Here is a 16,550-nt window from a genome sequence, read left to right on the forward strand (position 1 = left end):
AACGTCATGCAATTTACCACTCCGGCGTCTCAGATTTGTACCTCATGCTCCACCGTAGCGCTCTCACGAGTCAATACAAGAGTAACTGGTAGCATGTGTGGCTATGGATAATTACCACTGGTGACACCATAAGTAAAATATAACAAGCAGAGCGGGGTCTGCCGGTGAGATCACCACATAGATGAAGTGGTCCCTTGGGATGCCAAGACTTCAAGAAGCCCCTGACCTCGGCCTAACTCACTGATGACTAGCATGTGTGACTAGCTTGCGGGTCAAGACAGCTGCTAGAGACACTATGTGGAGCTGAAGAGAAAAATAGGATGGTTGTAACTGGAGATGAACGACGGCTTTTGCTTTACTACTCCGTTTGCACTTCCTTGATATCGGAATCAAAGGAAAGCATGATAACCACTGGCTGCTGAGTGTATTTAGACATATGGATATATGCTCAACTCCGCTGCCTAGTCATATCCTATTTTCATTTAACATAATTAATACTGAAAATTGTTCTACTTGGAAGAAAAAGAACTCATCATCTGTCTTGTCCCAAATCCAAAAGACCTGTCAACAAGTAGAAACCAAAGGCGTTTAATCGTGATGTTTATTATCAGGGCAGACAACGTTTAACACAGTATCCAGACGAATTAGTTCTCAAACCAAAGACATTAGGTGTCCATGACACTGCACTACTAATTTCCACAGACTATTAATGACGTAGCTCTCCAGTCCTCCACCGACCTACCTCTTCCTCACAACCCAGTCTCTGACCGCCCTCACAAAGGTGATTATAAACCCATTAATCAGATTAAGTCATAGGTTACATGTGGTCTGTATTTTGTTATATGACTCAGTGTCTTAGATAAACAACAGGGGTCTTTTATTCCATCCGATGCTACCACTGTTTTCACTCGGATGGAGTTGGAAGAAAATTGGTCAGAAGCGATGCGCTGGTGTGCGCTGAGGTAATTGACCAATTTGTGCGATTTCTTTTAGATGGCCATGACTTGGTGAGCCCTGGTCTACTGTAAGTGATCCCTCATAGTAAATGTCATATGCGGTCAAGTGGCCACCTGGGCGGATCCAAAGAGGTTCCTCTCAGATTTTTTCTCGGTTTGAACCAGATGGATTTTGCAGTTTTCCTTTTGGATTTGAAGAGATTTTTAAGTCCAACCAACACATCCGCACATTTGACCATATGACCACTGTGCACTGCATAGAGCAAGCTAATCCTGGGAGGTCTGCAGTGTAAGAAATCCACATTTGGTTGAAAATGATTCTGGTCACAAATCACTCACAAGGTATCATTTGTCCTTCACCACACTTATGGAATTCGCAACACTGCCCCATCTTTTGAGCCATTATACACTTGGTTAAACCATCAAATAATGTTACTTTAGACACTGTCAGAAAATTATCCAGGCATGCTGATTGTAAATTGGCAGTGGCACTCAATATTTGAAGTGGCGTTGACCCTAAAAAGTCAACAGTGCTTTTCAAACTACACACAGCTATGAAGCTTTTCTTCTCTTTTTAAAAAAGATTTGATCTTTTTATTACTTGAGCGGTAGCAGCTAATGGAGGGCTTCAAGAGGAAGTGGTAGTTGTTTGAAGTGGTGGTTCTGATACAGGAGTCTCTTTCATCACAGTGGGACGCAGTCTCTGAGCTTTAATGGAAATCATAATGCATGTTCATAACTGCCCAAAGGTAAAGGGCTGGATCCCGTCTGCATGCCTAGCCCACAAAGTGTTTTGGTGTTATTAAACTTAGGTGTAAAGTTTGCTGAATTTGCTTGAATACTGTACCTATGTAGACACATTTATTTGACTCTAAATATATGTAGATAATTGTCCAAGTAAAACAGAAAATATAGAATTGTTGAACACGTGCATTTTGATTTACATTTTATTTACACCAATTGTTTTAAAGTACTGGCAGTCAATGTATCATTGAGTTTAAACTTTTTAGACTGTGAGCATCTCACCTTGAGGCAGTGCTGAGATGATTTCCCTGTCTACTTATTGTCTGTTTAAGGTCACTTTCTACGGAGTCACTTTCAACTGCTTTTCTCTTTGTTTTTAATAGCAGCAATACAATTTTGAATAAATCAGTGAAGTTCTGGAAAGCCAGTCTCTTTATCAGCCTCCATGTCTCGCACTGAGGAGATCTCAGAGACATCCAAAAACTTTTTTTCAACCCCCCCTTAAGGAATGCAGAACTAGCTCAAAAAGGACTACAAGACCACTGTAAACAGGGTCTCCAACCCAACCAAAAAACAAACAAAGACACGGGGCTTATTTTTGCAGCCCCTCTACCATGTCAGAGCTATCATTAAAGGCCCCTTTAACTATCAGTAGGCGATGTGCATTCAATCTCTATTTCCTAAATGAGGGGTTGCCTGAGATGGAGGTCTTAAAAACCTGATGTTGCCTCTCACCTGGGTCCCTTTGTTCTCCCGCCAGCTTTATGGCTACATGGAAAGCGAGCCGCTCACCCTGCAGCTGTTCATTGGGACCGCAGACGACCGCCTCCTGCGACCACATGCCTTCTACCAGGTTCACCGCATCACTGGCAAAACCGTCTCCACCGCCAGCCATGAAGTCATGCAATCCAACACCAAAGTTCTGGAGATCCCTCTGCTGCCTGAAAACAACATGAGAGCCATGTGAGTGCCCCCTTAGACCTTCACAAGTCGCCTATCAATCTTTTCTTTTCCACATACTTCACGTGTAACCCCTTCTTTAGAATACACCCATAATAACACACACTCGCTTCTTTCTCTCAGCACCTTCCTCTTTGCTTTAGCTGTACAGACAGAATTCCCGATGATAGGTACTTTACAGCACACACTTCTGAATCGGCCTTCAAAACTGAGAGCTGTGTTTTAACTCCAAAAGATGCATGATTTTTTAAAATAATAATAAGCACTTAGTGTCCACATTCTGAGTTCACAGATGACTTAGGACTTGGAGTTGTAAAATAAATGTTTGACCAGGAAGTCCATCGGAGAATTTTTTTTTGCCCAAATAATATCCTAAAAAGTAACAACCGGACTAGAGCAATGAATCGCTGAGAGATTCATGGTCGTCCAGTACGATGTTAAATAAGGCTTAGCCAATATTTGCCAGCAAGTTAAATTAATTAGAACACCACTACTGAAGTAAAAGCTCTGCTAAAAGGAATTCCACACCCAAAATTGTGATCCAGAAATGTTTGGGGCACACAGTTTCTCCCTTAGCCCTGTGGCTTGCAATGTGCAATTAAAAAATGGCATTCATGGTGAGCAGAACTGGCAATTGTGGTAGACATTTCACAAAACAATGTCTATTAATAACAATTAAACTGTTTATAGGAATAAATAGTGCATAAATTACTCTTGGTGAATAATTAAAGTCTTAAATGCACACATATGCTTATTAAAACCCAAGTAAATAAAGGCCTTCTTAGCAGACATTTTGACTTTGGCTATGGAAGGAGAAACACAGGTGTTGCTAATTACAGTAACGATGGTGCTGTTCAATTCAAGTGTCCCATTAAACCATGACGCTGTGAGCCAGCATAGAAAATCTAGATTAACAACAGTGGCAGTCTGTAACAACATGACCAACAAGAGCCTTTGTAGGAAAAGACTATGTGAGTGTACGTATGAAAAGTTTGAAAAATTCTGAATTTATAAAATCTGCTGTTGAGTCATATCCACTTCAGCTAACAAACAGTAGCATTGTTAGCCAACATTTAAACCCCTTAAAAGGTTGTGCAAATTCACAATTTGCCTTTTCCTGCTTAAATTTGCTACTGTCGTGTTTACCATAAGATGAGCTAGCAAACAAGCTAAGTGTCTTTGTCAATTAGGAAGGCTGTATGCTCATTTTGAGTTCCTGTGGTCTGTGAGCTCAAACAGAAATGAATGAACACATTTTACTTTGTGAAGGTGTGGTTAAAATTCCCCGAAGTCCTCTCCTAAATACAACCTTAGTCTACCTTTATGAAAACTTAATTTTGTTAGGCTGAGGTAAATCAGCCTTGACCTCTCTCATGATTCCCCCAGACCTGCAGCAATCCAAGGGACTGTGCTCTGCAGTGTGTCCAGGCAGTAGCTCCTGTCCTGGGGCTCCGTTCAGACTAGGCTGCAGTGGATTTTGTTGGACTGGGGCCCAGAGCTCTGGGTTATGGATAAAACCGCTGTATCCGAACATAGGTTGCATAAGACCGTTTGCCTCTTGCTTCACCTCAGGTTTATCCCTCTGGTTTGAAAATTTAAAGAACTTTATTTTGTAAAGAAAGAATCAGTGATGATGTAATGCATCTCTCTTTTTCTTGGGACATTTATTAATGTTAGTTTAAATCCAGAAGATTCTGAATATGTTTATAAGCGTTTCCTGACTGGACAGCGGCCTTCATTGGCTGAGCATGGGTGATTTTACATCCGTACTGCCTTACAATACCATTTCCAACAATACCACAATATCCCTTATATTGTATCATATTTAGGATTGCCCCTAACCCATTTGACTTAATGTTTCCCTTAGGATGCATATGATATTGAAAAAATATTCAAGGGGAAGTTTCTGTTCCGCTTTGTCGTCAGCACACACGCTAAAGGAAGAGGAGTGAACGTTCTCTCTTTCTCCCCCGACTATCTGAAAGGTCAAAGAAAAGCCTTTAACTGTCTGTTTCCACTGAGCTGTTTAACAGTCGTCTTGATAACGTAGCATCCATCTCCCTGCTCTCGTGCCAGCAATCATTGCTGTGTGGGATGCAGACATTCGAGAACTGCAATCAAACTTTCAGACAGTTTCAATCTGTATTTCTTTCCTATTCTAGGAAAACTTCATCTCACACACATAGCCAACAGTAGCTTTATTTAAAGTAATGTATATTCTCCTACAAATTAATACCTACTGTATGATCATAACTACATATAACATAATCACTAAGGTGAAGCTGAGAATAAGTTTATATTATATCTACAGTAACTAAGAAAGACATGCTCACATATTGAGCATGTCTTGCTGGCAGAGAAAACTAGTCTAAACATTTCCTTGCTGCATATTCATCCTGTGTTTGTTTTAAAACTAGATGATTCACTCATCACTTGCATCATGCGAGGCTGATAAGGAGTGGCTAGCCAGTGTTGCATATTATTTTTTTCTTATTTATTCAAACTGTCCAAACCAAAGTCAAGGGGAGAAATGGATTGGTACAAAAGCTGACATTTACCCTGTTCCAGGAATAGTGCCAAAAAGGCTACCATGTAAAATAACAGAAGTGCCAAACCATATCCCATTCGTATTCGCTCACTTTTTTTTACCAGCCACACTAGTTTTATTTAAATTCATGAAAGGCCATGTCTGTAAATGAATGCCTTTTTTCCACGAAGAAAAGGGAAAGAAAATTCACGTCTTTGCCTTCCAAATTGTGAAATGAAATAAAGACAGACAGCTTAGAAAAGAGTCTAACGCCACACGTGGCAATGATTAACAGAGGGTTTTTAAACCCTAAGCTTATGAAGTGTAAGGCTTCAATGGTGTGAAGGCACCAGAGAGGCTTGGTGCGCCCAGATAGTAATAAAGGGACTTTGTGTATACTGTGCAGCTGATGGGAAGAGTTTGATGGCGCGCTCAAACCAGAGGATTCCTCCAGAGAGCTTCTAATTCTTGGACCACCGTGACCCTTTAAAACTGTGATGTGAACTCATTAATGTCCAACTCTGTCTTTGATGACACGCTGGATTAATAACCACACAGTCCAGTGCATGATCTGTAACACCAGTGAGCTTCTCTGCTGGTCTTTAATGTGCAGCTACTCGGCCCGCTGTCTAAGTTTAAACAGCCAGAGTCATCAAATTTGCTCCCATTTTACTTCTTTATCCATACATTCTGTCGAATAGTCAAAATAGAACCTCACTTTTCCATTACCTTGAATATAAAATGTCATCTTTGAAATATGGTGCTCAATTTTACCCCTCCCCGCCTCTGTCCCAGAATTGATTGTGCAGGGATCCTGAAGCTGCGCAATTCGGACATCGAGCTTCGCAAAGGAGAGACGGACATCGGACGTAAAAACACGCGTGTGAGATTGGTGTTTCGCGTGCACATCAACCAGCCCAACGGCAGGACATTGTCCCTGCAGGCTGCTTCCAACCCCATCGAATGCTGTAAGTTGCACAGAAATAAACTGGCATGCCGGCTCTCTTGGCTCGCCACTTAAGCAAAAGGTGGCATCTATTGTCGTAATCCAATAAAATGAGCTGCTATTTTATTACCTGCTGGAGCAAATTCAGTCCTCTTGCAGCCAAAAAGCTTTATTTGATCAAAGCAATTTGCCAAGGCAATGTAGATGATGCCAGACACACGTGTTATCTATTTTAAACTCACATTTTATGACTGAATGCACAAGTTATTGTGGTAAGACTACCCCATTAGCACAGGTTCCACAAAGGTCATTTGCCAGCCTCCAGTTTTGGCACGGTTTAATGAGTGAATTGAAAGAAACCTCTGTTTCTTTGTCATTCATTTGTGTATAAAATTGTGCCGTTATTTGCACCCAGGTAAGCCAATTAAAGTTAGATGGTGGGACGGAGCTTGCATTTTTTATTTTATAGTCTAAAGCGGATGTTAATCTGAGTTGGTTCATCATTACAGATAAGATTTATTCTGTGAATTCAAGATTTCTTTAGCGCTTTAGTAAGTTCCTGTTCTAAAAATATGCATTGGGATAATAGATTTAAACTGGTATTCATGTGATAATAAATATGTCACTCTGGCTGGGAATCTGATCAGAACCCAGAGGCTGAAGGTGACTAGCGAGACACAGTTACAGAAAGCAGAGACAGGTGGTTGGCGATAGGCCTCTCAATGGAAAATAGTGACTTAAGGATCAGATCAGGAAAATGTTGTTTTTGATCAGCTGTCCGCCTTTTTCAATGTCATTTAAAGTGCAGCTGTTGGCCGACAACCTCTTAGCTTCGAGTCATGAAATCATCATAATAAAGTTGATAAGTCTGTTTTACTGCTGTTTAACTGGCTGTGTGCCGGGCTTGTGTTTCTTGGAGAGGATGGAGATCAGCCAGTGAGTTTATGTGTGCTCACACACACTGTATTAAAATGTGTATCTCCTCCCTCAGCCCAGCGCTCAGCGCAGGAGCTTCCCTTGGTGGAGAAGCAGAGTGTGGATAGTTACCCTGCCACCGGAGGCAAAATGATGCTCCTGAGTGGCCTCAACTTCCTCCCTGACTCCAAGGTGGTGTTCGTGGAGAAGGCCCAGGGTAAGCTGCTGTCACCAGGCCATGTTTACTGCCTCTCAATTTCCCCTTCTTAATATCTCTTTCAAATTTGTCTCCCCCTCTCTGCCTCCGTCGCATTTCCTCCGTCGCTCCTCCCGTCAAAATAGAGCAGGCCCTGCCAGAGATCCACATGTGGTGTGCATTAAGCCACTATATTTTTAACCAAAGCGTATTTACATTTGCTGAAGTTTCCATTGCCTGTTCGCTGGTGCTAGCCACAAGTTAAGGAATGAATCACAACCAGGGCATGTGCAACGTCTCTTTCTCTCACTTTCCCTCTCTCCTCTCCCTCGGTGTCTCTCTCTCCCTGACTCCCTTGGTTTTGACATTTAACCATCTCGCTTACTGTGTTTACAGCAACTCCCTCATTTACCCGTTCTACCGGAAACTCACCGCGGCAGTGAAGTGCAAAGTTGCAAGTGAATGATCGTTTTCTTGATTGCACCCACTAAATCAAAGAAAAGGTCAAGCACAGTGATACCGCTGAAGTCTGTTCAAACACAGTGTCAATGAGGCGAAAGGAAGGAAGGGTGTGGGAGGCATCTCTGATGATATCCACCAATTGAGTAATCATTGATTTCATAATATCTGGTGATGATTTTGATTAAAAAATCCCCTGTTTACACTCAAACATACTCTCCACTTTCACATCGTCTTCTACTTTCTTTTCCAGGCCAAGGTCACCAAGAGGTTTGTGCTCAGGGCAGTGCAATAAAAAGACAAACAAAATACCCCTAATGTTAGAATATAACCTTCTCTTCATGTATAGGTGAATGAATACATTTTGTTTTGATTATTGTGTCACGCATGCAACTATGTCTTACTCACATGTGTGGCACAATTCATTAAAGCCAGATCCAGTCTGTTACGTACATATATTTCCAAACAGTCCTACAACAAATAGCTCGAAAATAAAGATAGAAAAATCAACTTTAACACTTTGATTCAGAATTGACATTTTTGAATCTCTCCGGTATACAGTACATGGAAAATGGGACTAGTTTCTCCCAAAACATATTTCCGCTGTTTACTTACCAACTGTTAACTAGAAGGCGACAATTTGTTATAAAACTACTGAATTAATTGCCTGAATCTATAGAGAATACTTGAAATCTTCATCAACGCTTCAACATAGCTCACGCCAAATCAAATCTCAACATTGTAAGGGAAAAGAAAAGGCTTCGATCATTGCTGAATTTCCCCTAAAAAATTTCAGTTACCTCAGAATAAGACAAGATAAAACACTTGCACACTCTTAAGCGCCTTAGGGGTTAAGGAATAGGTAGAGATGGGGTGAGGGGAGCTGGATGAACTTGGTAATATGGGGTCTCCCCCCTCCTGGCTTTACTTAGTCATGGAGGGGGATCCCCTGGAGAGGAAAGCCCATACATACACAACACCTCCGCCACTCCACTCACTGCTATTTGAGACTCATGACCCCTTCAAGGTTGTGTTACCCTTTTTTCACCCCCATCACTGCCTACCCCGGGCTCTCCGTTTCCTCTTATTCTCTCCTTTCACTCCCCTCATCCTCCAAGTCTTCTTACCTCTATCCTCGATACCCGTTAAAGACATTAGCCGGCGCGGAGCTCTGCGCTAGCGGGATCCCCGCACTCACGCCTGCCATCGACATTTCAGTGGTTTGTTTTCCGTCTCTGTGGTGTGGAGAAGGAGAGAGAGCGAGATCGAAAGAGAGGTTGCCTGTCTACTACTTAGTCTGCTTTTATGTATACTTTAATGACCCATCACTTCCAGGGTCTCCAAAGTCAAAAAGCCCATTGCAGATGGAGCAACACACTACACACATGCACAGGAACACACTCATCACTCACTAATGGCAATTATCTGTGAGCAAGTATGAGTGTGGAAAAGTACTTATGTCCCGAATATACTGCAAAATATTGTCTTTTGGCATTTTAATCAGAGAATCCTGCTGTTTCATGATTTCTCTGTTGATTTAGAAGGAACAAACTGGATCAAGGAAAAAAAGAGAAACCAATAAAATTATAATTATATTACAGATTTATTCTATAACTTTGGTTTTATTTTCCTTTGGAAAAGTTCATGACTAAATGCACCCATGAAAAAAAGATCATTGCGTCGCAATAATTACTACTCCCAGACATGTGCTTATACACGCAGTGGGACACGCACATGCGCACACACAGCCGAGCTCTTTGTACAGCATGACACCAATCACTTCTTTTGCCACAGTGGTGACAGCCATTACTGTCGCTGCCATCAAAGGTCAGGAAGGCTGCTCATTTTCCAAAATTGACTCCAATAAACACCTTCCAGAAAATTCCACAAATCCTAAAGAGCAACAGACGGTTTTTCGAGTGTCCCAATCCGAGTCTTGTAACTGATTAAATCAAGTAGAGTCAGAGGGAGATCACTGGCAGCACAAAAGCCTATTAACCCAAATGAGGCAGCCATGAATACATGTATTTCTTTCACTGTTTTTATTTTGCTTTCACATACTCAAGGATGTAGCTGCTTTTAGCACAAACATCCCCAGATGACTGTTTTGGAATCGCCTGCTTTGAAAACAACAAAAGCAGCTGTCAATTCATTACTGGTCTCTTAAATAAGGGATGACATCAACATTTGAGAGATTGTCCCATTAACAGTTTTTGGTTAAGTTATGAGAACAGCGATACAAAAAACATCCACTAGTCCTTGGCAAATCATTGACACTGGTGCTCCGTGTTGACACTTTAGTTTACACTTGTTTTAGGGGTTTCTGGCATTATATTAAAAGTGAGAAAATGATTATAAAATTCAGGAAAAAGCTACCAGGGTGAATGTCCACAATACATTTTTTTTTTTTAAAGCTAGAAATAAGTTAGTGAAAGATAATTGGTAAACTCTGCTACATCTAAAAGTATTTGAAGTTACATGTAAAAAGTAAGATTTACTTTATACATCTGCCTAATATTATTGTTTCTGGTGTGAACATACAGTAGTGTGTGCTTGAATAGTTACATGTGACACCAGTGGGAATGATCATAGATGGGCAGATTTGTTGTTATCTCTTAATTGGAAAGCAGATCAATGGCAAATCCTTCTGAAAAACCTGCATATATGTTTTCCTTTAACCTGCTGTACAGTTAAATCTCGGTTCCCCTTTGTCTGTCTTTCGCTGCCACTTAACTCCTTCTCTCTTTCACTCTGTGTTGTTTTGATTGTCTGTCTGTCCCCCCATGAGACTTCCTCAGTATCAAACAAGCAGAGCTCATAGCTGTTGCCACTGCGGGAGACCTTAATGCGCCTTGAAAAATAATTACTTCTACTTTACAAATGCCATGTCCATCCCCACTGCTCCACTTCATCACCCACAGGATAACTGATGCAAACTGTGTGCATCCACTGCATGCACGTGTGTGTGTGTGTGTGTGTGTGTGTGTGTGTGTGTGTGTGTGTGTGTGTGTGTGTGTGTGTGTGTGTGTGTGTGTGTGTGTGTGTGTGTGTGTGTGTGTGTGTGTGTGTGTGTGTGTGTGTGTGTGTTTTTTTATTGTCGTGTACGTGGGCGCGCACTATCGCTGTTCGCCTGCGGGCCTGTTTGCGTTGTTCAGTAGGAAGTGTTTTCAGTGAGTCATCCATGAGGGATTCCCTTGTGGAGGGGTGAAACGGAAAAGGCAAGACCCTCAGAGAGATGAGAAAGAGGGGAGGCAAAAAAGGCAGAGCATCCTTAGAAATCCTTTTTGTGATCCTATGTATCTAAACTACAGAGTGTAGAAGTGATCACATGCTGCCCTTATGTTGACTCTTGTTTAGTGAATGAATGCCAGAAGTAGGGTCATGTGACTTTTACACAGTGAATAAACTTTATTCATTCCTTCAATGGATGAATCAATATAACTGCTCTTCCTAGTTTTTTATACTTCAGACCACACATAGAGAGAGAAAATTAATCGGACTGTAGCTGGATAATCATAGACTCAAGAACCTCAAGTCCACATTTTTTGTGTCTGCTGTAATGTAAACATTCTTTTCATCTGTAATTATTGTTGACATGTATTTTTAATAGGCCTTATCATTTCTTTTCTCAGCCGTGGAGAATTGTACCCTCCACGTAGCCGAAATGTGGGCATTTATGAAACTTTCCATCTTCTTTTGCATAGTCGTGCTTGGATTTTATTATATGTATGTGTTGAGGTTGTGTCGGTGTTTTCGGTTTGCCCAAACCGCTCTTTTGGCGCAGGAGGTGGAGGACATACCTGGCGCACCTATTGCAGTGTGCGTTCTGGCTTGCCCGGCTTTCCATGGATGGAATGAGTGCTAGAGGCAGGGAAAATAGAGACCGACAGACAGACAAACAGAGGGAGAGAGGGCTGGGGAAAGCCTACACTCTGACTCAGAAGGGAGGTAAGGGAATTCCCTGGTGAGCCGGATAGTTTTTACATCTGGTCGGATTGGAGCGTTGCCTGGAGCTCGGCAGCACCACACACGCCTGGGCTGCAGCGGGGAGAAGTCTGGTCTTCTCCACCTCTGCTTCAGGCTGGTCGAGCTCAAAGCCAAGACCAAGAGAAGTCTGGGCTACAGTATAATCGGTAACATTAGGACAGCAGAGTCCACAGCAATATATCCCTTGGCTATTTATCTTGTCATGTGGAGACTCCTTCTCAAAAGGCTGAACTATTTGGATCCTCATACCTTTTATAATTTGAGGAACGCAGTCCTCACCATCTGTGATCTGAACTGTTAGAGTTCATTCATAGACTGTTTATACTTCATTGAACACTTCTACCGTGGACAAGTCTAAACACCAGACTAATCGGTCGATGTATTGTACTTCTAGCGGTATGTCTAGACTGCCCTTTGGCTTCAGCCTTGGATAACCTGCACAATCTTGGCTCATATTTTGCCACTATGGCAGTGTAAGGTCAGCCTCCACCCATGCTTCAGGCTAGAGATTAGAGCAGTGTGAGTTACAGTATACTGTCTAATTAGGATGGTATACTGCATCAAAATCAATTATTATGTGTAATTATTGTAGTTCCGATAGGAGCCCTCTTACAGAGCTGGAGGGGCTTAACCTCTTATGCTCCTTTGCCATCCCCCATAAAGCATCGATTAACGACTGCAGGTCTAAAGCTGTACCTGAGAGAAATGGATGGGTCAGTACCCCAAAAGAGAGAACCATGACATACGTTATTTGATGGGGAGTTGTCATCACCAACTTTAAAGGTGCATGATACATTTTGATACAATTTCAGTTGCCTCTCGACATGGTATTGCCTTAGTCAGCGGCTCAAAGCTAAAGGTGCTATAAGCGCTAACAGTACAAATTACGGCAAACTTGCTGAAAGAGCTAACCGTGTTTACCTGAGGGTGCACTTCCATTTAGTGGCGGCTGTGAGCTAACCACTGCGGCACACTCACATGCACGTACATGCGCTAAAATATTAATGCTCTGAATGTTTTTATTTGGTCTTTTAATGAGATGTATTTAGCTAGCTTAGCCTGTATTATAGACACGTTCAGTGTGAAGATGCAAACTTTACACTCTAGTGTCCAGTAATAGGATGACCCTAATGTGAGATAGAACTGAAAGTTTGCCTCTCAACGCCTCTGGCTCATTAAAATGTCTTTCTTTCATGATGTGAACTTTCATCAGCAACAGGCCAGTGAACCATTTTAGAATGCCTATTTTTCAAGCACGTCTATACATCAAAGGAATCATGACGGTATCATAACAGAAAGATATCTAGATTGTCCTGTGGCCTCCACCCTTTCTTCAAACTTGCCTGAACTTGTTATAGCTAGAGAAGTGGTTCAGAGAGAGGCAATTTCTTTTCCACTTCCCTCTCTGGGCCAGGTATTAAGAAATGCACTTTCCATGGAATAAGTATAGTTATCTAGCTTGATAAAACATTGCTCAATGCATGAGACTTTGGGTTCACTTTGTCTGCAAATAGGTCAGAGCAGCTAACAATGCTAACATTGCAAACAACTGCAGCAGTGCTGACAGCTAAGAGAGAGGAGTGTGACTTCCGCGCTCATTAGACATTACTCTTTTATATCTTTACAGAGATAATATTTGCTAACTGCTATATTAAAGCCCTGAATATCATATAGAGAATACTTAAAGATACCCTGCACAAAAACCAAAACAGCATACCTGCAGTGATCCTTCACCATACAGTCAGTTTAAGGCTCTGTAGGGTCTTTCAGTGACCCTTTCCCTCTGCTTTTATATACCTTGCAACACACCATGGAGAGCAACCAACCCTGATGGCTTCCATGTGAACACAAATATTGTACAAATGTAAATGTCTGGATGATGTTCTAGCCATCCCTCTCAGTCTTTAGATCATTTTCAGACTGAATGCCACACAGCTGGAGTCTTGATAAAAGGAAAAAATCTGTCTTTACTGGCGGCCGTACTCCTCAGCCTGCACCCACGGGTCAACTCGGCTCACGCTTTCCCTGTTTAACACCAAGAATAACTCACTTCCTGACTATAAACCCATCACAGATCTACTGTCAGGTCTTGATTTATACAGAAGCCTCTCAATCTGAAGCAGCCCCACATTTCTCCAGTTTCACCACTACTCAGATTGGCAGAGGTCAGGTGCTTCAGAGGGGAAAGCAGCTGCACCTCTGAGATCAGTCATGGGGGAACCCCTTTTTGGCCTTTGGGCTTTGCTCCTCAATGGACAACAAAGTAATTGTGAAAATATGTGTAAAACTACTGAAGTATTTTCAGTCGTGGTAGCAAGAGCAGAATAGCACTATAGAGGAATATAAACTTGATGTATGTAAACAGGAAAGAAGAAAAATTCTCTTTAAAATTGCTCTGGAAAAGAGACATAGCAAAATACATCTGGGTTGTTTCAATTAAGAATGTGAATCATATTTTCCATTCTCAAGAATATTCTCTTCAGTCAATGGAAGTTGCTGTGCAATACACAACACTTTTTAGGAGAAAAAAAAATCACCTGTGGAAAGCCAAAATATGCAAGGCCATTATGAGGACAGAGGTGCTGTTGGCTATCTTTGGCTTTTTTAAACCCAAGGAATATGATTTGCTTAAAAAATATAGTTGGTGTCTGCAGTGGTTGCGTGACACCAGATGTAGGACACACATCTTTATCATTAACCAAAGATAAGTCCATGAAAATACTAAAATCAGAGGATTTTCTTTCTGTGAGACCTACTATAGCAGCAACACTGTTACTGTGTTATCACCATGTACACAACAATATGTGTTGTGAAGAATTAAAGACTCCAAGAAGCCTCACCCTGCATGTGACCTAATTGCCTGATGATGAGTGTGTTGTCCTGGTTATCTGTGTAGGTGTTAGTCTTTGTGGATATCATTTACACAAGTGAGTCATGTAGAGCAGCAGGTAGAGAGTTGGTTTATCTTTGAGAGTAAGTGTCTCTATTTGTCTGTGTGCTTCCATTCATTTCTATTTTCTTATGTTACTGGATTATGGCAAGACTTCTCCAGACAAATCTCCTATACCCTCTATTGTTTGTGCTTCCCACTCTTATCATTCAAGTGGAAGGCAAGCACAAAGATAGAGGATACTGTGGCTGCGTGAGTGGGTTGCGCGTGGGCGGAGGCTGCGCGAAGGCGGAGGTGTTGTCGGGAAACAGAAGCATTTTGCAGATGTTGCAGGGAAGAAAGAGTGAATGGAAAGTTCTGCGGTTATCAGTGGTACGGCGCATTTTGACTCGCAAAGGTATGCATGTGGCCCCATCCCAATTCATGTCTCAGTTTCAGATTTGCTAAAGTCTGACGGTGCAATCTTTGAAAAGTTTAGAGGAACAAAGTGGCTAGAGAGAGAAAGAGAAGAAGAAAAGTTTGAAAAACATGTTTACTAGTGGAGGTTGGGATTGACGTCGTAGTCTAAGGTTTCCCTCTTGGAGTGTCTCCCAGAGCGGAGGCGGGTGAGATTCCCTCTTGGTTCCCCTAGACGTAACATGAGGAACGCTCATCTCTGTTTGTCTCTGTCTCTCTGCCTTTCTCTGACCTTCTCCCTCTCTGTTCTCACTCTAAATTGCCCTTCCATACTCTGAGCCACTTCACAGCATTACGTGCACCTCTCATTCTTTTCAGCATCTCAATCACCTGCCAAACTACACAGTATAATTTCTGTGCCCCATGGTAGTCCTATAGGATTCTGCTTCTATTCCCCTGGTCATCCACATGGTCTCCGTTACAGCGAGGCACATTTCTCCATATGTAGTTCTGATTTCCCCAAGTTCAAATAGAAAACTCCTTATCTGATCTGTTCACCGTCTGTTTTTCTCCTTTCCCCGAGTTTTAATATGGCCATTTTGGTAAGAGATATCTACTGATGTTCACCCTCTGAATAGTAAAGCTGACCACCAGCCCCCACTACCACAGCTCAGCAATAATAAACCAACCGTGGCTGGGATCCTTTATTCTTTCACTTGTTGCATGATGTGAAAAACATAATTCTTTGTAGGGAAAAAAACAAAGGGTTTTACATCTTCCAGAACTGCTTTGGATACTCACTCTGATTATCTTATCTGATGGCTTCCTGTCCCAGAAGCAAAGCACAGCGTTTCAGCAGCCTAAAGGCACCGCTGCTGCTTACCCCAGCTAACATTCAGTTGCGGTGCCACAGTGCCCATACTATTGCCTCACATGGTGTGCCACTGACACAAAGACTGTTCTGTGTCGCATCTATTTCTGACAGCCCAAATGAGTCATCGGTTCTGAAAAAAAGGAAGAAAAAAGTGCACTGTGGTCGGTGCTGATTGCCCAAGCAGAGCCGAGAGAGTCTGTACGCTAAGGTGTGGCATGAAATCACGGAGAAAACCCAAAGAATGTGAGCTGAGCTTCTGCAGGCTTCCAACAGCTGCAGTAGCTCACAGGCCTTTTATTGCATGGCAGCATGGGGAACCTCCTTACCACAACAAAACAGAGAGGAGAAGAAAGAGAACAAAAAGAAAGCTGCTGTTTTGTTTTTTTCACAGAGCAGAGTTAAGAATAAAAACAAGGGAGGACAACATTAAAAAGGATTTAAATAGTGACAAATTTAAGATGGCATTCCCAGTTGAAGATCTGACCTTGGGCCGAAACACGTGCTTAACTTCATGATAATGGTTTATATGAAATAGTGACAAATTCGCATCACAATTTCCAACTAATTTTCACAACTAAATGTCTATCTTTTTGTTTTGTTTTGTTTTGCTTTTCTTAGTCTGAAACCTTTTTTGTGATCAAATTGGATTGACTTTTAGGATATATCCTGGCAATACGGAAAAAGTTACATAATTTAGAGA

At 41.8% G+C, this 16,550-nt stretch overlaps 1 protein-coding gene across 1 annotated transcript in view; it reads left to right on the forward strand.

Moving 5' to 3' along the window:
• LOC129109274 (nuclear factor of activated T-cells, cytoplasmic 1-like) overlaps positions 1–16,550 on the forward strand; it is a 59,523-nt gene that overhangs the window by 13,025 nt on the left and 29,948 nt on the right. The window contains exons 4-6 of the mRNA XM_054621306.1: positions 2,461–2,663; positions 5,983–6,155; positions 7,125–7,265. Coding sequence (XP_054477281.1) covers positions 2,461–2,663; positions 5,983–6,155; positions 7,125–7,265 — 517 coding nt within the window. The remainder of the gene's footprint in view (positions 1–2,460; positions 2,664–5,982; positions 6,156–7,124; positions 7,266–16,550) is intronic.

The sequence above is a fragment of the Anoplopoma fimbria genome, chromosome 20, assembly GCF_027596085.1.
Source record: "Anoplopoma fimbria isolate UVic2021 breed Golden Eagle Sablefish chromosome 20, Afim_UVic_2022, whole genome shotgun sequence".
In the NCBI taxonomy this organism is placed as follows: Eukaryota; Metazoa; Chordata; class Actinopteri; order Perciformes; family Anoplopomatidae; genus Anoplopoma; species Anoplopoma fimbria.